The 24359-nt window shown below is 42.4% G+C and overlaps 3 protein-coding genes across 5 annotated transcripts in view; 1 reads left to right on the plus strand and 2 right to left on the minus strand.

The window, feature by feature from the left end:
* setd7 (SET domain containing 7, histone lysine methyltransferase) overlaps positions 1-24359 on the minus strand; it is a 519573-nt gene that overhangs the window by 76400 nt on the left and 418814 nt on the right. The window lies entirely within an intron of this gene.
* Positions 1464-19189, minus strand: naa15a (N-alpha-acetyltransferase 15, NatA auxiliary subunit a). Its single transcript, XM_046031356.1, has 20 exons — positions 18953-19189; positions 17764-17848; positions 14643-14747; positions 14245-14402; positions 13858-13992; positions 13391-13544; positions 13070-13189; positions 12125-12220; positions 11491-11597; positions 11313-11385; positions 11034-11203; positions 10749-10901; positions 7997-8125; positions 7066-7279; positions 5009-5202; positions 4788-4896; positions 4603-4701; positions 4256-4399; positions 2251-2348; positions 1464-2139 (listed from the first exon to the last, which is right to left on the minus strand). Exons 1-20 carry the CDS (start codon positions 19004-19006, stop codon positions 1930-1932), a joined length of 2607 nt encoding a protein of 868 aa, XP_045887312.1. The 5' UTR covers positions 19007-19189; the 3' UTR covers positions 1464-1929.
* ndufc1 (NADH:ubiquinone oxidoreductase subunit C1) lies at positions 18737-21844 on the plus strand. 2 transcript variants are annotated; one of them, XM_046031406.1, is made up of 5 exons: positions 18737-19222; positions 19908-20021; positions 20609-20712; positions 21564-21639; positions 21728-21844. In XM_046031406.1, exons 1-4 carry the CDS (start codon positions 19138-19140, stop codon positions 21621-21623), a joined length of 363 nt encoding a protein of 120 aa, XP_045887362.1. In that variant the 5' UTR covers positions 18737-19137; the 3' UTR covers positions 21624-21639; positions 21728-21844. The 2 variants fall into 2 exon arrangements, with proteins under 2 accessions (XP_045887362.1, XP_045887363.1); XM_046031407.1 differs by lacking the exon at positions 18737-19222 and adding an exon at positions 19725-19749.

A 24359-nucleotide genomic window follows, 5' to 3' on the forward strand; every position in this document is an offset into this window, starting at 1 on the left:
TAAAACTGCTGACCCTGTTCAGCCTTAGTTCAGTAGATGCGTATAGAATTATGGCCGCTCTCCTGTAAGCAATTGCATACTTTATATACACTGACCAGCCACTTTATTAGGTACTCCTTGCTAGTATGAGGTTGGACCCCCTTTTGCCTTCAGAACTGCCTACATTTTGGTGGCATACATTCAACAAGGTGTTGGAAACATTCCATTTTAAAATTCCACTCCAGACTCAAATTTCCAGACATCTCGGTAGATTATTCAGACCATAGCAGACATCTGACTATAATTAGCTAGATGTTTATGTAAATAAATGATTTTTAATTCCAACTGTTAACACTGATGTTACATTCTCACTATAGATGCTATTATGTTGCCAAAATGCCAGAATTTTGTAGCTATGTAATATGACTCGTACAAATCAATTCAGTGGCCGCTCAGCCCACACTCCTCCACAAAGATGGACACCATCAAACATCTCTGCCCAAACAGGAAGTAAACTGGTGCTACCTGTACTCCTATTTTCCCTTAATATATTGAGTAAATAATATGACAGTATAGTGTTTTATTTTTCCCCAAATGTTTGTCTTTTTTATAAATAAGAACTGAAAGGGTTGAAAAAAGTTAACTATTTTCACGGTCTCTGTGCAGCCTTGTTTGTTCTGTATCCAGCCCGCCATAAAGGTAGGGTTTCCTTACCCGGAAGGTCTGTTCATTTTTCTGATTTCACTGCATAACTCAAATGTTCAGACACACAAAATATTTGATGATTTGTGAATATAACCAAATGAATGTAACTAAATACATATTGCCGCATTTTCTTTCAAACTAATTTGGTTGCAGATGTCAGAATTTGGTAGTTATAAGTTACAAGTGACATGCAGGCGTACAGCACTGACTGTATAGTGTAAAGGCAGCTCTGCAAGAGTGTGCACGGTACAGTCGCAGGCCATACTTCATGCCTTGCTTTTTGACGACCTCAAGTTCGCCCCGGCCCTCGCTCTCTCAAAGAGCTGGCTGCCTGCTCCAAACAGCATGAAAAACACTGTTCAGTTTATCTTTAGATACATTATCATATTTTAGATAACAGAATGGAGGCAATAGTCTGGAAACACAAACGCTTTCATACTGTGTAGGAACCCTGTGAAGACGTCTCAGTCCTGCAACCACTACAAGGCTGCAGTGGAAAGAGTCCAGCAGCGCCCCCTGCTGGATGAGCCAGCTGCTCTCAGGAGAACTGGGACACAGGTGGACACTGCTGATTCCCCATGCAACAAATATTCTGTCGTAGCTGCACTGCGGCTCAGGTGTTCAGGTCATGTCTTCTTCAGGGTCAAACAGAAGAGGAGCAAACACACAGGGATCAGTATGAAGTTTTCCTGTCTGGTCTGTTTTTTTTGGCAAACAGCAGTTCACACTCCGAACAACAACACTCCCTCAACACCACCACCACTATCACAATGGTACCGTTTGGTTTTGCAAACATTGTTTTATTAATCCATGTGTCAGTTTGTAATATATAAATTACTTTTAAAAACGTGAGAAGCAGATGCACCTTCAAGAAGGACATGGCATGAAAACACAGGAGTTATAGAAAACCTAGACTGTGTTTACAGAAGCCATCTCAGCCAGCCAATGTCCACTTTTCCCAAAATCCTCTTGCCTCCCCATATTGTATTTATCTGTTTTTTACAAGTACAGAACAACTGTGGACAGGGCCTTTTTTATTGTTTAAAAAAGTTAAATGGGCATCGCCTTCCTCCAGGTGCCAGCTCCCTTTCCTGTGGCGCTCAGTCCAACCAGATCAGTGCAATGTGGGGGCGACTCACAGCAGCCATAGCCCAGGGACCGGAGGGGGGGTTGGGGAAATGGGTGTGTTGGCGGACTAAGGCGTCTGGCGGCTTGTCGCACCTCCCCCTCCATTCTTGTCAGAGCTCACATTTCGTTTGCCATGTCGTCGTGCTCTCCCGCCGAAAGGTCGCCGTTGGCACTGATTGTGGTGCTGTTGTCTTGGTAACCGGGAGGCATGAAGGCCAGACTATAGGGGTAGATCTTGTGGCAGGCGGCTCGATAAGCCTCAGCAGCCTTCTGCTGGCCCTCGCCCAGCTGCCCGTCACGCAAAGCCTCCAGCACCTCAGTACAGATCTGCAACACCAACACACACAGTGTATCTGAGTGATTGTGGACACGTTCTAGACAAAGACCACGGGGGTGTGTGATGTCTGGTTCTGCAGTTGTTGCTAAATCACCACATACCTGGATGCTTCTCCCGGACAGTGACTCATCCAGGGCTGTAGCTATCTCACAGGCCATCTTATCAGAGGAAGGCTCCAGGTAGACCATCATCTTAGCAGCTGGGAACACCAGAGACACACCTTGTTTCAAAACAACTGCTCCTTTCAGACATGCACCTCGTTACACAACTGTTCACGTTGGTCTCAGCAGCCACTTTTACAGAAAAGTCAACAGCAGCAATTTTACTAGGTGGGCCCTACTAGCATTTCTTTAACACCTTCACCACAGTGAAAATAATTGCTGTCATGTTAGTGTAAAGGCTGCTGCAGCGCAAGGGTAAATACACAAGTGTTGCTCTGTGTTCATAAAAAGAAAAGGCAAACAATATCAATTCAATATCAGTGCAGCAGAAACACAGATGCATATATCACATTATGATTATTAAATTTGCTGCCAACTAATTTAATAAATCGATTTTTGTCGACTACCTTAGTTGCTGTTACGATTACTTGTAGCACCCCTACTATTCATTAGTCTCTGTATCCTAAACTGTTCACTTCCCGCTAAATAAGGTGTCCCACAAGGATCGGTTCTGGGTCCTCTGCTTTTTATCATCTATATAAACAATGTCTGCAATAAGATTAAACATTCACAGTATTATCAGTATACTGATGATACAATTTCGCGTTCTTGTGCCCCCACACCTGAAATTACCTGTGCAAATTTGCAGTTAGACGGTTTGCTCTATTTGACCTGAAACTACTTTTAAATGCACAAAAGACTATGGCGATGATATTTGCTCCTAGTAATACTAAGGTCCGAGATCTCGCCATTAACACCCTGCAATATGTAACCATTAAGAGTATCTGGCTGGACAAAAGCTTTACCTTTCAAAAACACATTGAAGCTCTTGCAAAAACACTTAAATTTACCCTGGCCCTTTTATATAGATTAAAATCTTTGTTTTTTTTAGATCTACACGTATAAAAACTGGCTGCAAGATTTTCATTCATCAATATGCATGTCCATCTACATTTTCAAAGCTAGACCCTCTTTATCATGCGGCTCTCAGGTTCATTACAAATACTGGCTATCAGACGCATCACTGCACCCTTTACAGAATGGTAAATTATGGCCAATTTACCAATTTACACTTAGCACACGCAGGATGCTACACACTGGTACATTTTCATTTAAAACGCCATTAATGGTCTTTTGCCTTCTTACATCTGTTGAAAGTTTTCTCCCATGCAAAGCACATATAATTTAAGATCTGTTGCTGGACTGCTTTGCAAAGTACCCAACATGAGGACAAAACTGGCCAAGAGGAGTCTGTCTTACTACGGCTCTCGTCCTGGATCTCCAGTCTCACCTTAAGATTGGCATACCAATTTCTATAGCTGCATTCAAAAATATCCGACAGTCTAACAGGCACATGCACTCATTTTAAAAAACTATTTTTTGACCAATTGTACTTACATATCTACATTTGATCTCCTCATTCACTTTCATTTATGCATTTATTACTCATTGTATTTTGCCTATGTAAATATTTTTACAAATTGTGTTAATTCGCATCACTGCATTTTAATCTTGTATTGTGTAGTGTAATGCATTTCAACTTATGGTTGAAAAATTGTTTATTTGTGATATACAGGACTTCCTTGTAAAAGAGACTGTGTCTCCACGGGACTTTCCCGCAAAAATACTGAGACAAAACTGAAGCTTATTGTTGACCCTTTTGTGCATGCCAGCTGACAATTGCATGCGTGTTGCCGTTTCTCGTGAGCAGCCGCTAACTGTGGCAGACGTTGCACAGTATTGGGAATTTTACCATGCTCTATCATTACACCGGTAACCGCTTAATCCCGCAGACATCATTCTGCACAGCAACGTCAGCAACATCCGAGTGAAGCAGCAATTAGACAAAGATAGTTGTGAGTGGAGTTGGACTTTAAGAGAGAGATGATGATCTGAGTATCAGTGTGTGTGTGTGTGTGTGTGTGTGTGTGTGTGTGTTGCGTACCAGCCAGTCGGTGTGGGATAGAGTTGGAGTGTTGGCTCAGGTAGTTTTTGTTGAAGCTCTGAGGGTTGCTCTCCCCAAACAGCCTGGAGATCTCCTGCTTCAACACCGTCCTCACTGCCTCCGCCAGCTCCGCACTCTCACTCACTATACACACAAAAAATATAAGCTTTAAAAATCTTAACCCAAACTGAGCCAAGTCAACCTACTGAGAAAGTGAATCCAAGTTAGACGGACAGTGTGTGGTTTCAGTCTATTGAACCCACGATACCGCACTCCTGACTGAAAGTGGTTTCACACCTGCCCCGGTACTACGCAGCAAACATCAGCTCAGTGTGGGTGATACTGACCTCCTTTGAAGAAGCGCACTAGACACTGGTGCAGCCAGGGGTTGGGGGGGTCTATGGCTACAGCCCTCTTTACGGACTGCAGCATCAGCAGGTACTTCTCTGCAGGAACGAAACAGAACAGAGGGAACTGTTGAAACCAGTGTGTGAAACGTGGTTAAAGTGCATGCTAATGGACTCAGTCTGACCTTTCCTGAAGTAGATCTCAAAGGCCAGCAGGTGAGTCTCGATGTTGTTGCGGACCAGGTTCTTCAGAGGGATCAGGAACTTCACAGCTTCTTCCAGAGGATTCTCCGGCTGGTAAAAGAAGCGAACCAGGTCCCGTTACTAATCTGTAAGAATTCTACCCCTCACAGCACAGCTGCAAACCCTTCTGGCAAGCTGAAAGAGCTGCTAAGTGTGAGCCCACCTTGGCAAGTTTGTCTGGTATTAGCTCCTCTTTCGGCCCTCCTATCTCCTCGTCGTCATCCTCCTTCTTCTTCTTCTGGTTCTTTAGCTGTTTCTCCTTCTCTGCGTTCTTCTTCTCCTCTTCTAATTGGGCCTTCTTCTGGGCTCTGCGCTGTTTGTTGCGCAGTTTCTTTAACTCCTTGTCTGTCAGGTTCTCTGCAAACAGTAAACAGTGTTTTTACTGTTGCAGGAAAGAAGGAACAACAGGAACTAAAGCAGGAACTAGAAAGTCCCTTTTGCTCTCTCTCTCCTCTTTTCTGCCACCTCTCTATTTTCAGCTATCTTATAAAAGCATACAATGCTCAGCAACAAAAAAATCATTTTCACACATGAGGAAAGAACTATGCACAATCATAATTGGACACGTCGTGTTTGCTGTTACATGACTCTGATGTTGACAGGAGACCTGCAGAAGTGGAACAGGAGACTGAAAAGACCACACGTGTTGCCTGGCTAAATGTTTAATGGTTATTTATTTCTGCTTTACTTAGCGCAGCTGTTTTAGACTCGTCAGGAAGCCGACCACAAAGCTTTGCTTTCATCGTAAACCACTACAGGAAATGCACCCCTCGTCCTAATACTGAGACTAGTGAAACCAGTGCTTCTGTAATTGTTGCATCCCTAATCACGATTATTATGTTGGTACGATTAGTGTCAGAGAAATAATTACGGTTTCATGATTATTATGCATTAATTAATTTCACAACACTAGTAATTACTTAAGTTCATTTTTAATACTTAATTACATTAACAAGTATACATCTATAATAATTAAGTATTATTATTAATTTATTAATCAATTATTATTATAATTATTAATAATAAAAATAATAATAGCTGGAAGCTGGTCAGTGTAAAAGTTCCACTACTTTGACCGCAGCGCGCACTCAAGGTCGCCAAGTGATGCAGTGCACGTTGCTCGACGCAGCAACAAACCAAGCCATTGAAAATAATAGGCCTCATATCGCAGCGGTGCTGACGAGCTCGACTCTCACCGCTACGGCATCGATTGTAAGTGACACATTTATATTTAATTCCCTACCAACCTGCCACGTTATGTAACTCCGTTATTATGTATTACCTGTATATGCGCGTGCAAAGCTGGGTGGTGATCCTGCAGGTGTAGCATCAAATTTGATGTAGTTATTCGCTCCTTTAGCAGTAACCTTTTAACGGCAAGTTTTTTTTAAACAGTTGATCCGTCAACCTCAGTAGTGTCCTGGTCAGTCTTGGTGTACCCAAGACTGACGTGCTACTTAAGAGTCCCACACTGCGGACTTCAGCCGTTTCTTGGTGGAACTATAGCTTCACAGTTTGGTCCCTCAATTTGGCCAGTTTAGCCGGTGTGCAGCAGCCTCCATGTCTCTGATCAGAACTGCAGTTTAAGCTGGTGCACCGCTCATGCAACTTTGTTTTGTGCAAGCTGCAACAGTTTTGTGCAACAGAAACACTTGGTGTAGCGGAGCATTTCTTTGGATGTTTTAATAATGTTAATAGTGAAACCCGGTAAACAGCCGCTACCTGTGCACTACACACTTTCTACCAAACAAGGAATCTAGACAGTTCTGCAATTTTTTACAGTTTAAATTCAATTTAAATAGAGCTAAAACTAAAGTAGTATAGTAAGTAGAAGTAAATACAGGGGTTTATTTCATAGGCATTTTCCTGTACATGAGGATAAGCTCAGGTGTTACCACTGAAAGACTACCCTAATGTGTAGCATCATAGTTGCAGTTCTCATATATTTGGTAGGAGGACATATATTATAAATCATGCAGCAACACTATGCCCGGCTGATATGAAGATGCCTCGTGACAATCAGCATGTTCTCTGAGAACACCTGATGAGGCGAGAGCTAAACTAAGAGTCACGTCTTTAAAAACATATTTACACAAATCACATTTGACAAACTAATTACTAAACGTTTAACTTCTTTGATCGAAAGGAGGATTTCATTTGAGAGGTATTACTCGACACACACACACACACACACACACACACACACACACACAGTCTGACCGGTGTCTGCCTGGCTCTCCTTGCTGTCGTCAGTCAGAGGCTTGTCGTGCAGGGCCAGGTAGATCTGGATGGCGGTTCGAGCAGCTTTGTAGTAGAATGGATGCTGCCGCAGGACGTCCTCCAACTTCAGCAGGTCCACGTAGGAGCGCAACGTCATCTTCCTCATGCAGTAGGTGTGGAAGTCAAACTGGTCATCTGTGATCTCCACAAAATGCTGATGGGGGGGGACTGTGTTTAGATCAGCTGATGTTTAAAGAATGAATGAGGTACGCTGAGACAGGTAGGTGTGGAAGTCAGACTCATCTGATAAGGACAGGTAGAATGTTTTTTAACATGTCCTCTTCTGGGCTGGCTAATGAGTCTGGATTAACGAAGTACGACCAGTTACACATTCTGGACTTGATGTTACCATGGTAGCTATTATCTGTGTGATTATATGGAATTCAGAATCGTTATTTCTTTAAGACAGCTATGAGAATAAATGTGTGAAATTTGATAAGATTCAATTTAGCGTCGAGCCCCAGGACACAATGCCAAACCTTTTTGGGTGGAACGTGCACTGAATGTCTGGTTCTCGTGTGCTACAATGTAGGCTGTAATTAGTAAGACTGTAAATGTTACGGTTCACAGGGAGTAGTTTGGGATGAGTCACCACTAACACATTCGGACTGGAGCATCAATGACCCCATTTACACTTTGTTGTCTTGGGTAGATCGCATAGCTTTCTAATCTAAAAATAAAAACTAAGTAAATGTGATGTCTAAGAAGTACTTGCCAGTTTGTAAATCTGAAATGTTACAGGAGGTCCAGGAAGCTGTTGTAACGTTTATCTGATCCCTGATCTGTTCAAGCACTGAATGCTCAGTGTGGGTTGTTGTCTCGCTCCTAGTTTATAAATAAGATTTAGCGGACGACAGCTGCAGAAGCTTACCCTCTCAATCTCGTGGCACTTCTTCAGGGCCTCTCCAAACTTGTTCATGGCCTTGTAGGCCAGGGCGCACTCTGTCTGGAACCACATGCACTGCATCTCATTCAGGTTCTCCACTGCAGACGTCCCCTCCTGAAACCACACACACACTTTCATTATCACATTGTACAGCCAAAGACCAGCAGAAACACGGGAGACGTTACTGCAGCTGTTAGTGCTGCGTCATGACAGAGTGGCACCGTGATAGAAAGAGAGGGGGAATGGTTTGATGCAAACATAGAGGCCGCGAAACATCTCGCTAAAGCAAAGTGGTGCAGGACTGAAATGAGAGGCAGTCAAGCAAACGTTGAGTCAGGTGGATAACATTTTGTGTCAAAGGTGAGGATACACAGAGAGTATTCCCCTGGACAGCAACCTGCAGGAAGATTCTGAGGCACTAACTAAAGACCCGTTTGTCAAACCTCAGTGAGCTGACAAGCCATGCCCGTCACACTGGACTAAATATTCATTTTAAATTCAGTTTTGTAGTATTATATACATTTGAGTTGATTTCCGTCAAATACTTAACATTATTAATTCAGATTATACATCTTAATTAGAGCCCGACTGACTGGCATCGGTGTCAGCTGATAAATGACAATTAAGAAGCGTGTTGTCGTTCCATACTCTGTCCACCAGAGGGCACTCTGTAACTCACCTGTTGGCAACACAGGTGTTGCTGGAAAATCCACCACAGAACACAGCAATCAGCTGTACTTTAGTTCAAAGTACTATTTATAACAATAAGAGAGTTTATTTTAAAACTGAACTGTGTCTTGTTATCTTGGTGAGGTCTCATAACTACACATACAACTGTTAGGGAGAATCTTTGGTTACTTTATGTTTGTGTGGATGGAGAAAAAAAAAACAAAACAATATTGGCCAGTTTATCAGAATATGGGATTTAAAAATGCTAAAACTGAAAAAACTAGAACTGTAGGTTATCTATTTTCACACGACTATTTAACATAACATTTTAAGGTCAATATACATCTGTGTTTGAATTATTCATTATTTTGTCATTATTTTCATTATATTCACATTTTCTGTCTACTGTCTAATAATGTATGTACTGTGGCTGTTTGTGATTTGTACTGTTTCTATGTTTAAAAGCAATAAAAAGTACAAAAAAAACAAAAACGCTCAAATATCAAAATCAGAACCATCTTTAGAAACCTCATGTTGGTTGCCTCTAATCTTAATCTTCTTTACTCCAACAAGCGTTTATCCCCTCTTTATAAATGCCTCCTACAACAGGGTTAGAATGGCTTTGTGACTTTTGTTTATGCTTTACTGAAAATTTTAAAAAAAATTATTGATATGGCAAGTCTGTTTAAAATCCCTTGTTCATGCTACTTTAAGAGTACTGAACTGATTTAGGATTACACTCCTAAAACATTGCCCAACTTATGATGGACAGTAAAAATGCCCCAGCCGACGCTGACTCACGTGACGTCACTCGAGGACCTTTATCAGACTTCACAGCTCCCGCTGGAGACACTGAAGGCATCTTACAACTTTTTACTCATGCAGTAGAACTCCCCAGCTAGGGTTGGGCCGATAGACAACGCCATTGTCCATCTGCGATGGCTGACAGACATCACAACGTCCATTTTCTCCATCAGCAGTATGTTTTATAAAGCGCCCTAAAAGACTGGGAACTCGTATATTTCCAGCCGCGATCCCTTATCACGGCAGCAGGTGAGCCGCCTTATTAATGACGTGGTCCATCAAACAACTGAAACCAACATCTGCACCCTGTGTTCACCATTGCTGTATCTGGTCCGTGCATAAAATATCCACCGCAACTTTTAACATAAGTTAATAGTCTACCAATTTTATTTACCGAGCGAAGTCTGTGCGAGAACACATGAGACGACTGCTGCCCTCAGGGTTCCAGTTATAATCTGAGCTTCGTCAGGGTCTCTAATATATTACCTAACGTTACCGGCGGCGGGGGGCTGGCAGAGAGAGAGATCATTGCTTATTACGTGATTCAACATTTCTCTCTCACACACATGCCAACGCACAAACACACACACACAAACACACACACACAGCAGTCCACTACTTGCCCCAGATGTCTGTGATATTGCAACAGGGTGTAGGCCACACGCACACTAGGCAATCCGTTAAGTTTCAATCGCCTGAAAAATGCCATCAAAGACTATTGCTCAAGGAGAGACCGCAATTCTGCCCTTTATGGTAATATTGAAGTGTTTTTATTTTACGCACTGCTTGTCGCCAGCACACAGTAGCAAGCATATTATCATTTGTAGCCCTAAGTAATACAGTAGGCTACAATACAAATGAGTTGACCTGTTCGTTCAAAATTGTCCGCACGCTAGTGGCTGATGGTGGAGAAGTGCAGCCATCCTGTCAGTCATGTGATGCGCAGCGTAGTTCATTATGAAAGGGTGTTCATTTAAGTCTGTTTATCTTGTTTAATGTAAGTAACAGTAGGTCCTAATTACAATGAAAAATAAATTCTTTGTGATTCAAAATAATGGTTGTTGATAAATGAATTAGTGACCCCCGCAGATGCATGATTTTACTGCTTCCATTGGAGCTCAGACACTCCTTATGGCAGCAGAGCTCCCACTGGCTCCCACGTAACTCGAACCCTGGCTCTGCTGTTGAGTGCTGCTATACAACAGGAGGCTATGGTGCATGGATATAAGTCTCAGATTACTTTATCTTACTTCCTGTCTCTTACCCGTGTGAACTTGGAGCACATCTCCTCTGCTTCTTTGATGAGGCCAGCCTTCAGCATGTACTTGGCACACTTGGAGTTGATGAAGCGGTCAGCGGTGTCCAGGGCCTGAGCCTCGTCCATCCACCGAGCCGCTTCCTTTATGTTGCCTGCGTGCTGCAGGGCAGAGGAGGTGTGGAAGAAGACCAGAGTGAATACTTGTTAGAAACGTAAAAGGCCCAACATCAGCGAAAATGACGTACACTATGCCAGCCTGTTTACTCTGTATGTGTAGAGTTCACACTAAACCTTGCAGATCTTGGCCTTGATGAGGAAGAGCTCGATGAGCGTGGGCGTGCTGTCGATGGCGGTGTTGATGTACTCCAAAGCGAGGCTGGGCTGGTCTACGAAATCAAAGTGCTGCGCCAGGAAATACTGTACCCACAGCAGGGTGGTGGGGGGCTCCTCCTTCCCATCATCTGCACACAGTTTCCATCACTCACACTGACTGATTCAGATGGTTTCGAATTGCAAATAAATCAACATCAAACAAATAAACTGAGGCCAATGAGAAGGAAAAACACTCACCATTTTCATTAAACATTCGACAGCATTTTAAACAGGTTTCATAGCCAAGTACTAATTCTTCAATGATCGTAACCTGCGTGGGGAGAAAACAAGTTCAAAACAAGTATTTTTTATTTCAGACCAGGAACAATGAGAATTTAAATGTGGGAGCTGATATGTTAAATGCCTCCCTGCTCACCTTTTCTTTGTCAGTGTAGAGTGATTTGAGGGTAGTGAAGACGGGTGGGCAGCCTTTACTGAAGTTCATCCTCAGGTAGGTGTCCAGACATTCACGAAACTTGTCCCCTGGCCAGCACAACAAACAGTAAAAGGTACAGTAAAGTGAGATTTGTACTGCAACAGAGTGACAACATATAGGGTCTGATCCAGAGTTGCAACGTGTTGACTGGCCCAGCTGTCCACATAAAATCCAGGGCAGGATCACTGCTGTTCATCAGCTGTGGTCACCTCAAGGTAATTTCATGTGTTAGTCAACGTACAAAATGAAACTGTTACCTGTTATCTGTACACTCCGCCAAAGGTGAATTGTTCCCAAATATTTTTTTTTCCCTATATATTATTTTTCTATATAATAATAATAATATTTCTAGGGCTGCAGCTAATGATTATTTTAGTAATGGAGTATTCTACAGATTATTTAATCGATTAAGAAGTACCTATGCTTGGCGGCGGTGGCGGTAATGCGTTTACTTGACCAGCCCATATATAAATCAAGAAAAGGCTGTGCTTAAGTATTTGCAGAAAACAGAAGCTCTAGAGATCCAGGACATTTTGGTTTGACTGTGTGGTGCTGCAGGCTGCACTGTGTTCACCTGTGAGGAAACTAAGAGGCAGTCTTCGGGGAACCAGGCCCTTAGGAAACTTCACCCAGGAGTCCTCATAAATCTTCTGTCGCTCTTCTTTACTCCCTGGAGAAAAACACACACACACGCGCGCGCACACACACGGATCAGAAAACCTCACCATTACCCACTAATACTGCAGTCTACTTTGGCCTCCCACACTGAATTATTATATCTTCCAACCAAGCAGGGCTGGGCAATAAAACAATAACAAATGTTTAATAAATCAATAAATCTGAGAAAAAAAGAAAAGAAAAATCAACCTTTAAACTTGGAGGAAATAATGATTTGACATTTATTGTGATAATGATCGATGTCCAATGATAGGGAATTTTGTTTATTGTGCTAACATTTTTGGCCATATCGCCCAGCCCTTCAACAAAGGTAGACATGTTCTTACCAAAATCAGCGCTGGAATATATGTTTCTCAAAGACCGAGTCACGGTTTTATTTGCAAGTACATCCAGGATATACGGCAGATCTTGGTAGAAATAATGCCGGTTAAAAAAAGGAGGAGGCATTTCGTCGGTCACAAGGTACTGTCTATCACTGTCTAATCACTGCATAGTAAATTTGGTATTATAAATGACAGATGAGGAACATAGGCAGCAAAGTTTCTGAAGAAACCCTCTCTTTGTTACTGTCCTTCCACGGCAGCACAGAAAAACAGTCTGTGGAGACACAAGTAGGGATCTCTTAATGGCCAGTATGAAGCAGGCCATAACTGTCGGTAAGGCGTATTGAAGAAAAAACAACAGTGATAACACCGAGTATTTATAACCGAAAAATATCAACAGATCAGACAAACTGCAGAAGCTGACTCCCCGACTCACTGAGAACTTTGATTCTGGTACAGCTCTAATAAATAACTCCAGTCTAACTATGTGAAGGTGTGGGCCTGAGGATGGTGTTCACCTGGCTTTAAGGCCTTTTCCAGGCCCTGATAGTAGGCCCAGTTCTCAGGGTTCCTCTCCTGGAGTCTCCGGTAGACCTCAGAAGCTTCTTCAGGCCTCTCCAGCTTCAACAGCAGCTCTCCTACACACACACACACACACACACACACACACACACCAGGGTGCCAATTTAAATTCGGTTAGCTCAAAACAGCTGAAGTGCTCTGTAAAAAGTAGCAGGTGAGCGTTCTGTCCACAGAAAGCTGGAGAACTGACCGAACCTTTTCACCACCTCTACCTAAACACATGAACCTATTCCACAGCAAGGACAGCGCCGACCCACCTCTCGTCTCCTCTACGGCCAGCTTGTCACAGATCTGTTTCTCGTAGTTGTTGAGGTGATCGAGGGCCTCCTTGTACAGGCCAGCCTCCCTCAGGACCTGGTTCTGATACAGCAGCAGCTCACTGTACTCGTAGTCCACCTTGTCTGGAGACGTCTGAGAATGCGCACATACACGGGAGAAAAGCATATAAACACAGGTGGAGCTCTTGCTGGTTTCTCCAAAGTGACCTACCCCAGCTTCAAGACAGCAGGAATCAAACACTGGATTCAATCAAACCATGAAAAAAAAGGATGAAATGCACGTTATATGTTATCTTGCCAACAGAGTCTATTTCATCCTGTCAGTCTGGAACGATGAGTCCAGTTACAAACGAGCACAGTGAAACCTCCTGTGATGTTTAAATGGTGCTTTAGTCTTGTTGTAGCGGAGCTTATATTTGCCTTTAGATTAGACAGCTTTGTCCTACCTGCTGTGTTTTACGGAACTCCTCAACAATCTTGGCAGCCATCTCAAAGTCCTCTAACAGGTGATAGGCTACAGCGTATCCGATCCACGAGGCCCGCTGGGCCGGACGGAGCTGCAGCAGCTGGTACCGAGTCTCCTGGAGAAGGAGACCATGACAGCACACACACACACACACACACACACAACTGTAAGCAGTAATATTTAAGCTGAATTATCCTGTCCACCACTGACTTGTCTATTTCCACCATCACTTCACACATCACAGCAGGATGGGAAACTGTCTGACCCCAACCCCCTTCCTCCCTCGTCATACTGTGTCCCTCCATTCAGACCTTATTTCTGGGCGGCTCTATTTTTAAACCCATCTGTTCTCTCTGGCGACCCTCACCCTGTATCCCTCCAGATCTCTCATTTGGATCTGCAGCAGGGAGAGGTCACGCAGGATCTGCAGGTTGTCCTTGTCCCACTTCAGAGCGTTGCGGTAACACTTGATGGCCTCGTCGTATTTCTTGTCCGAGCGCTGCAGCAGGCCATACACATGCCAGCCTGGAGGATGAGCCAGTTGAGGAAGCAAAACCCGCATGGACACACTACCCAGGTGTTTGTGTCAGGTGTTTTCCAAATGTAACAAACACACATCCACTAAATGAAAAGACTGGTTTATATCCTCAACAAAAGAGCAGCCAAGCAGAAAAAGTTCAAAAGCAAGTTCTGGAGGGTGCTGCAGAGTGTATGCTGTTGTGTAAGATGAAATGTGTGCCCCCCGCGGGCTGGATGAAAGGATACAGACGTGGCTCTTGAGGTCGTTGCGTAGGCCTCGTCTCACCAGCTCGTAGGCCTCCTCCTTCTTGCCCAGACAGTTGAGGGTTAAACCCTTCATGGCCAGTGTCTCTGGAGCACAAACAGGAGGAGAGGGGTTACACTGACCCTGTTTACCAACTAGGGCTGCACAATATATCATTTCTGCATCGTCATCACAATGTGCCCATGCGCAATAGTCACATCGCAGAACAGTGCAATGTCAAGAAAGTCAAATTAACTCAACCAGAGTCTGTTGCTAGTGAGTGACAAGAAGACTCTGCATGCACAGCAAGCCACCAATCACAATATTGTTCTTGATCAGTTTATCAAACTAAGAAAGCAGGCCCCGCCCCCGTTAGCTGCTGACAACAACAAAACTAACTGAGGAACAGGAGAAAACCACCGAAACAGTGGATATGGTTGAAAAAAAAAAATAAAAAGCATTTTGTAAACCACTCAGGGGGCTGGGTGCATAGCTGCTCTTTTATTTTTCTTTATTATTTTGTATTTTGTATTTATTATCTCATACTATACACAATACTAATAAAATACTAACTTACAGGATCAGTTTTAGTTATTCGTTTATGTTTTCTGAAAAATGAATATCAATATATAGCAGGTGTGTTTTTTTTTAGCTCTAAAATATCAGTAGTAGACAGTAGACAGTAGTCCCAGTCACCTTCAGCCTTGAGCTGGGATAGGACAGTTCAGCAATGCACAGAGCCAATAAAAACTCTTCACAGCCTGTCAAAATCCCAACTATTTGTCTCACTACACCCTGGAAATGAAAAGTAAGTACATCAAACTTTATTTCCAGCTGTATTTAGACATTATAAACCTCAACATCAAAGTGAAATTTTTTTATAATTCAGAACAATTAGCGCAATTTTATTGGTAAAACACTAGGTCTGGATAAGTGATCAGCCCCCTACATTAACCATTATAAACCGGTTCAGGTACAATCAATCACCTTCCAGATCACACACCAGGATAACTGGGCCCCACCAGACAATAACTGCAGTGGTTTTGATTACTTCAGAATAAAACCAGCTGTACCTTCAGGAATCCACTTCTAGTAGTACCTGATAACTCCAAGAATACACCATGGTTAAAAAGGTGCTTTCAGGGGGCTTCAGGATAAAGTTGTGGAAAGGCACAAGTTAGGAGAAGACTACAAAAATCTCTCTTTAACAGAGTACCTTTCAGAGCATTACTAACAAGTGGACTGTGTACGGCATCACCAACACCATGCCTACATCAGGTCCTTACAAACTAGGTGTTGGGATTAAATCCTCAGAGCCAGTGTCAAGCCCCACCCACACTACTGCATTTTGGTTCTAAAACAGAGACCTTTTGCTACGTTTGCACCTACCGTCCAGACTAAAACGGCGGAAAAAAACACCTAAAAAGGAGAAGTGTGGAAATGGCGGCGACCCCGTATTTGTTTTAAAACTCCAGGTAGTGTTCTAACGGCTGTAGAAACGATAACGAAGACGCTCACGTTTGGCTCTCTGATTGGGTCTTATAAGTCATGCAAAGCAGAAACACGATGCTACTGACAGAGTTTTTGATTTGGTATTTTTATTAAAATATTTCATACCGTGCAAATAACACTTACAGCCTACACTTGTACTGTGCATGTCGCTTTATTTACTTTGTGACGACTTCCAGTCTGTCACAGCCGCTTTTAACTCCCGTATTACATTCAGTAACAGTCCCAGCTCGTTATTAGTGCATGCAAAAAAAATAAAAAATCTGCTGTGGTTCTTTGTCTCTATTTCTTTATTCTTTCATTGAATCTTCTGTAACTACAGAACAGACCATCTGCTTCATGTTTACACCGGCACACGCAAGCCCAGTGTACGTGAACGGCCAACAGATGTGCGTTTAAAGTTGTTTTAATGTAGAATGGAGATCACCTCTGATACGCGGCTGAAACGCTGGTGTGGACACGGACACGGACACACACACACACACACACACACACACACATCATATTCGTTTTAAAACTCCATTTTTAAACAAAAACGCTGCAGTGGACCCTGGGTCCCTCCTGTGCACCATGTGGCTGGACTGTGTAGGCAGTTCCTGGATGACAAAGGCATTGATGCCACTGACTGGCCCTCACGTTCCCCAGACCTGAATCCAGATGAGAACCTCTAGGGTGTTATGCATCATGCATCCGACGCTGCCAAGTAGCGCCATAGACTGCGTAGGAGCTCAGACCTGATCCAGGTCTGGGAGGAGATCCCTCAGGACACCATCTGGCGTCTCATCAGGAATATGCCCAGATGGGCCGTACACACTGCTGAGTCACATTATGAGTTTCCCAGATGAAAGTCACACAGGTTGGATCAGCCTGAGAACTTCATTACTTCCCCCTGAACTACACTATATGGCCAGAAGTATGAACACATCCAAACATTATAGCCATAGCTGAACAAGACCAGATGTACTCCAAAGTATGTGAATAGTACTGCCTCACACTACATTTACACTTTCAATTAGACTAAATGAAAAATCAAATCACATCCTTCCAGCCATGACAACAATCATCATATACGTCCAAAGGATCCTGCTCTATTATGCACATAATAGATCAATTTCTAGTAAAACCATAAGCAGTGGTTCTCAAACATCTGTTCACTTTATTGATCATTTATTGAACATGTTATATTGGTATTAGAAGAAGAAGATATATTTTTATACTTATTAATTAAAAAGGGGAAACTCAATATTTTCACTCTGTTATTATTTACACACATGTCAGAAAGACACACATGCACAAACAGGACCCATAGCAACACAGAGATGTCAGAGTGAGGGGGCTGCCACTGGACCGGTGACCCTCCGGTTCCCAGCCTAATCCTTACGGACTGAGCTACTGGTGCCCCAAATTGAGGAAAGCCCAGTCCTAATCTCAAACCAACATAAGATTTTTCCTTGTTGCCAGGGATCCATCCATTTTACTTCACAAAGCTTGTGTAAGAACTAGTAGGTTCTCCATTCAAACACAGCAGGAACAAGGTGACAGTGAAGCATGCTGTCGTTCACAGTTTCCTACTAGTTAGGTGTGAGGGGGCAAGTCAAGTAGCTCGTGTCTTACCTCCATGCTCAGCAAACTTTGGGTTACCCAGGATCTGTTTGCAGAACTTCAGGCCGTTTCTGTACTGCTTGTGCTCGTAACATCTCTGCAACAAAAGCGAGAGCAAACTTTACATCAGGCATCTGAGGGGCCAGCAGCCTGTCATTCTCCGCTGCACTAATCCTCAGAGAGCCGGGTTAAAAGTGAATGAAAAGGACATTATTGCCAGTGTGCTGAATGCAAACGCAGTGTTCCAGTGAGCAGCAGAAATACCAGCGTCTTCCTGCTGAGAGCAGCCAAGCATCTATACACCAAACACTGCCTCCTTGGTAGAGGGCACTGAGATAAATGGAAGCAGCAGCACTTGATGATGGAGGGCTGTTGATGAGATGTAATCAGACAAGCAGCCAGACGGATGTGCCTGGCTCAGAGCCCCGCCAGCGGAAATCCTGCCAACTCCACTACAATAAGTGCACTCAAGTTAGACAGACCTCCGGATGCCCAGGAGTAGTATTAATAGTATAAATTGTTAGTACTGTAGTCACACTGTGCAAGCTAGCTGCAGTCAATGACACAATAGTTAGACTTTACTTTTGGCGTGTTTGATAAGGGGGATTTAAATGTGACTTTAAATGATTTAGTAACCAACTCGCTCTTTTCTATCCGTGGCATGTTGTGAAGAAGAAAGTTAACTGTTACAATTCCAAATTAGTAAATGAAATTTGGCTCGAAAAGTACCCTGCAGGTGCTGGGGCTAACGTTAAGTTTACTGTGTGCTGAACTACTTTGATCGCATGTACGGGACAAATTTTGGTTAACCTTATTGACAGCGCAGCCGAATAAGTTACGTTTAGCGATGAACTAGAAAGCTAACTCAACTCTCCACCTAGGTTGTGTGTGATTCTCATGTGTCAGGCAGCTTTGTCACTGATATACTTTGGATGTGTTGTAAGGCCAAAGCATAACTTAGGACACCACATGACTGGTTGCTAACCAGCTAACGTTATACTGTTTACTTAAATGCTTTGTTTCAACTTACACTTCTTAACAAAGTCGAGGTTATTACAATGCGTTTGGTGTAACGTTACTGAATATTTTGGTTAATCCACTAGCAGCTCCCTGGCTACTTGCTCTGACTGCTGCAACTAACGGCTACTTGGCAAACTAGCATTAGCTAGCAAGCTAACGCTGTCTCAGGCATTTAGCCTACCAATATTCTCTTGAAGAGAGCGTTCTCCTTCGGCGGTAGGGTGATTGAGGGCATTGTGTTGGCTTCCTATGCCTCTGTCGGTTCACACATGAATAATATCCTCCTGGAGTCAGAGATGCTGGACTGTCTCAGGCTCCTCTCTCTCACGTGTTGAAACCCAGGCCCCCTTCCGAGCAAAATGGCCGATGTGCTTCTCCTCCGGGTCAGGCTGCGCTCTGAGTCTGCGTGCCAAACACGGCCAAGGAGGGAAAAGATGCATTAGACAAAACGGTATTTTGAAAATAATGACATGACACGGTGTTTTATTTAATGATACGTCATTTACAATTCACCCGGATACGTTCCAAAATAATACAACTCTAAAATAATACGTTTTGGCTGGAGAGTGCAGGTAGTTACGCTCCTGTATCCTGTGCACTGTCTCGAAAGTTGCACACCAAATTCCATTGAAATTTCTATACATTTAGCACTGCCTTGCTTCTCGGCAGATGATCCCTCTTTGTAAAATATTGCATTAATTATATGGATATGTTGTAAAAGTAGGTAAAGTTACACAGATAACAACACATCAAGCAGCACTTCACATATAATAGGACTCTAGTATCCTCAACCAAGAAATTAATTTGGTGGAAAAGGATAGTGGGGATTTTCTTAATATAAGTTAGTGATTTTTCAACAAAACATAATTCTGGTTACCTTAATGTAACTTAAGCCAAAATAGTTCGTCATAGGGATTTAAACATTTTCTTAATGCATGCCCTGTTACGTACATGTTCACCGAGGATTCATGTTTGATGGTAATGATGGTGACTGAATAATGAAAATACAATCGCTTCACATTTATAATATAAAGATATTTGTTGAGTATAAAAAGACAAATGTCATTAATAACAGTTCCCAAGAGTGTCCGAGCGACTTATCGGTGTTGCTGCCATCACCTACTCTCTCCTTGCAGGAAGCTTAATCAACCGCGGAGTGGCAGGAACGCAAATCGAACGGAGCTGTCATTTCACGTTAGCTACAATGACTTTCGACCGGTTATTATCTAGAGCTGTTTATTTCAGCAAAGGTAAGATTCTGACATAAATGGTAATTAATTCACGCTCATGATATTAAAAGACATGCCTTTTATCCTGATATTTACAACGAGAATGTCGTGTTTATTTTGAAGTCTGACCTTAGCTTAGCATTCTTGTAGCCCTGCAGTCGCAAGAGCGATTATTGTATCCTCATCTAAAGTTGTGCATTTCATGGCAGTGCATATTAGTATATTCATATAGTGTTTATCAAGTTAGCAATGTAATGCAATTTTACAGTGCTTTCTGAACTTTTGCAATCAGTGCTGCTCACCTTTGTGGAAACCCCACATCATTTTAGTGTGGATAGGAACAATTCTTCAGTTAGCTAGACGGTCCAGTTTGTTCCACAGCCGTCTTCCACCAAAACATACAGTGGAGCGTAGAGAGCCAAACTAAATTAAAATACAGTATTATTGAAATGGAATACGGTCAGGCTAGGGTTCGTTCTTCTCACACTGATTTGGTAACGTTACTTCCCTTCATGGCTGTTCTGAGTACTGACTGCCAATGCCAAGACAATGTTCATTTTTAATTGAAAACAGTGTGGTTCCTCATACTCTTTTGGTATTTTTTTCAGTTGGATCCAGGTCTGTATTCACAAGCTCCAAGCCGGACACTGCTAACCCCAACTGGTTTCGAGTGGGTCTTGCCTTTGGAACATCTGCTTTCCTCTGGGCCTTGGTAAATGACACACTATTTCACACAGAACATTTTGATTACATATAATCTATATTTAAAAAAAAAAAAAAAAAAAGGTCAGTGTTATGGGTAATTCACTCAGGGTTTCTTTTGGCCCATTGAGTTTATCTCTCATTAGTATGGAGAGGAGACTCTGTTAACCCATCATGACTGTATTACATGACTTACTGCAAGATAGTAATGAGGGAAAGTTTGAGCACACAGCACTTGGTCCACCATGCAGCACTTACTGTGTCACAAATGGCGCTTTTCCATTACCAGTACCAGCTCAACTCGCCTCGACTCGACTCTACTACACTCGGTTTGGCCCTGCTCTGTTTTCCATTGCAGATAGTACCCAGAGATAGTACCCTTCAATGTAGCTGGTCGTCATAGAGACGCCACACACAACTGCCCTGAGGTAGTGTTCAATGCGACACACACACCAGCGATCCACACAGCTTTCTCTTTTTTAAGTTAAAACGTTTCAACATTCCTCAGAATGTAAAGACAGATAAGCGGTATGAAAACCTTCCAGCTGTTTTTTCCTCTGCCGTTGTTGCTGGCCTCTGTCTGGCGCGCAATGATGATGCAGTGAATAGTGACGATCAGCAGTCTGCTGTGTTTTCACGTCAAATTTTAGTATATACACTTATATATCATTTTGGTTTCCTTATTTTGTTGTAAAGATGCGGCAATTAAAAGCTCTCTCAAAATCCACTCATTAGTTGTTGATCTGCAGAACGCAGGGAATAATCTCAGATTATGATGGGACGTAGCTGAATATGAAGAATGTTCTGATATAGCCAGTTGGTACATCTAAATGACCGGAGGTATCTGTCTTCCACCCGCAGCTCTTCAAGCAGCACAGCACAGATGTACATGAGTACAAAGTGAGGAATGACCTGGAATAACCCATCACACTGGAATGTGAGTGTCTGTTTAGATGATAATAAAATGAAATATGAAATAAAAGCATTTTACCATTATTATGTGATACGTTTCTTGTCCTGTGTAGGAGGTCGCCTGGACCAGTCTAAAGGAAGCACCTGTTTGTCCGCTTGTTTCTGTTCTCCGCTGTTCCTGATTCCAAACTCTGAATTCTGTGTAAAATAAAAGAAACTACCATGTGAAATATACATTAGTCATGATCATTTTGTTCGCTGTTTCTTTGGTATTGGCATTGGTACTACCAGGAGTAGTTAAGCATATTTTAAATGTTTGAATTCTACTTTTTAATGAATGAACCAAATATCAGTATATAAACTTCGGTTGGTTCACATTTGCCTGAAATATAACAAAACAGGTCACTTCTTGTCAGTGTATCGCCACCAAATAACATCAACATCACTTGTCTTCTGGTACAAGTTAAATTGTATACAGCTTAGTGACCTAACATTAATAATGTACATTATGTGTTTTTGTAAACGGTTTAGCCTTCACTTTACCTAATGTAACCCCATGCATACACAGGTAGAACATGTATTGAAAACTAGTTATACGTTTCTCAGAAGGATAGGGTTTTTTTGTGAAGCGTATTCTACAGGTAAATGGACAGCTCTCTGACAGAAACAAAATACTACTGCTTTCCAAACCGTCCTCTTTGTAATGACTTCTATGCATTTTTAGTTTATAAATGTGGAATTAGAAAGCAGTTTCTACCATGAAACGTATACAGAGCTGTGGCAAACATGGAGGAAAACAGTTACCTGAGTAAGTAAAATATGAAATATTTCACTTTGGTCAGTTTTGATGCTGATATGGTCCTTACTCTTCAATACCACTGCAAAACACATTTTTTGGACTGCAAACAGGGATGACTGAATGTAATGTTAATGTTGTTTTATATAGGGTCCAATATGGTACTATGTAGTATCATTTTCACTCATTTAATTTTGTTCAACACTTTTAATACTTTATTGGAGGGGAAACTTGAGCACACATATTCTGAGATCTGAATATGAATACAAGTGGCATTTGACATTTCAAGACCAATTTACTCTTAACTAATAACCGTTAGCAGTTACTGTTCACACCGGCATTAGCTCAGTCTGTGGGGACTTGGCTTGTGAACCGGAGGGTCGCTGGTTTCAGTCCAGCACTGACCGCTGCCGTAGGTGCCCCCGAGCAAAGCCCTGAACCTCTGCTCCACAATGGCTGCCCACTGCTCCTAATTAGGATAGGCATGCATTTTTTGGCTGAGCAGCCAATAAAGTTGATTATCATTTAATCTATCTATTTATATAAGTGCCACGCATGGATATTTGTTTGCTGTTTAGTATTTACACATAGTATAACAGCCATGATTCTCTGTCTGCTACGGAAGCCCTAAGCGGCCATTAAGTCAGTTTTTTTTCACTCCGTTTTCCCGTGATCACGGGATGATTATCTTGTGATCTCGAGATAACGAATGTCGTTTTCCTGTGATAACGGGATCCTTTTCTCATGATTTCGAGTTAACAAAATAGTAGTTAACAGTGGTTTAATGGTAATTTCAGTGTAAATATCAATGTTGCTGGTTAGCTCAGTTCAGAAATTCCCCTGAATCTCTTTATAAGAACTTTGTTGAAGAGAATAATAAAAAACACACTAAAGAAGAAAAAGTCATTGAAAGCAGGGCTTGAACCCACAGTCTTAGATTACAAGTTCTGCACTAACGGGGCGGCTGTGGCTCAGGAGGTAGAGCGGGTTGGCCGTTAATCGGAAGGTCGGCGGTCTGGCTCCCCCTGGTTGCATGTCGAAGTGTCCTTGGGCAAGATACTGAACCCCGAATTGCCCCTGGTGGCTGTTCCGCCAGTGTATGAGTGAGTGTGAATGTTAGTTTCCGTTTGAGCACTTAGGCTCAGTGTATGAATGTGTGTGAATGGTGAATGCAGATGTAGTGTAAAAGCGCTTTGAGTGGTCGAAAAGACTAGAAAGGCGCTATACAAGTACGGAGCATTTACATTTACATTTCACTCTAGCAACTGAGCTAACCAGACCCACTGGACACAAAAGAAACGCACCGGCCAACCCCTGTATTTAGCGACGGTTATCCCGGCCAGAAAACAGAGTAAAAAAAAGAAATTTGAATGGCTGCTTAGGGCTTCCGTAGTCTGCTTTTCTATGAAATAAGTCCCATCATTTTTCCTGTAATTAGTTCTCACACAGCCCCTTCACTGTCTCCTCCTGAACCTGCAGAAACTATGATAGGAAAATTTAATTTGAACTATATGGTCTCCAAAAACAATAGAAAATATGCACACTCTGTTTCAAAAGGACTTTCTAGCAGTACCAAGTGCTTGTGCGTTCTGGAACTTTTAAGTTGGAGATATATGCTGAGTGTGGACTCTTTCTCTCAAATATATGTTGGTGAATAAAGTCAGGGAAATGTCCATTCGAAGATTCGATTCTGCATCATTTCTACCCTGTAAAATCCTTTCTGGTGAAATTTAAAAAAGATATGGTTGTTATGTGCTCTTTCTGTGATCTTCATGTAGAAACAATAGCTCATTTATTCTGGCATTGTACTTACACTAAGAAACTATGGAAAGATATATGTAGATTTGTGATTGATAATATTTACAGTGATTTTGAACTACTGTATAAAAATGTCATTTTTGGTTTTGTGAATGTTGATTGTAAGCTTAAAGACAAATATTTTTTGATTA

Source organism: Micropterus dolomieu, linkage group LG19 (genome assembly GCF_021292245.1).
Source record: "Micropterus dolomieu isolate WLL.071019.BEF.003 ecotype Adirondacks linkage group LG19, ASM2129224v1, whole genome shotgun sequence".
Classification (NCBI taxonomy): Eukaryota; Metazoa; Chordata; class Actinopteri; order Centrarchiformes; family Centrarchidae; genus Micropterus; species Micropterus dolomieu.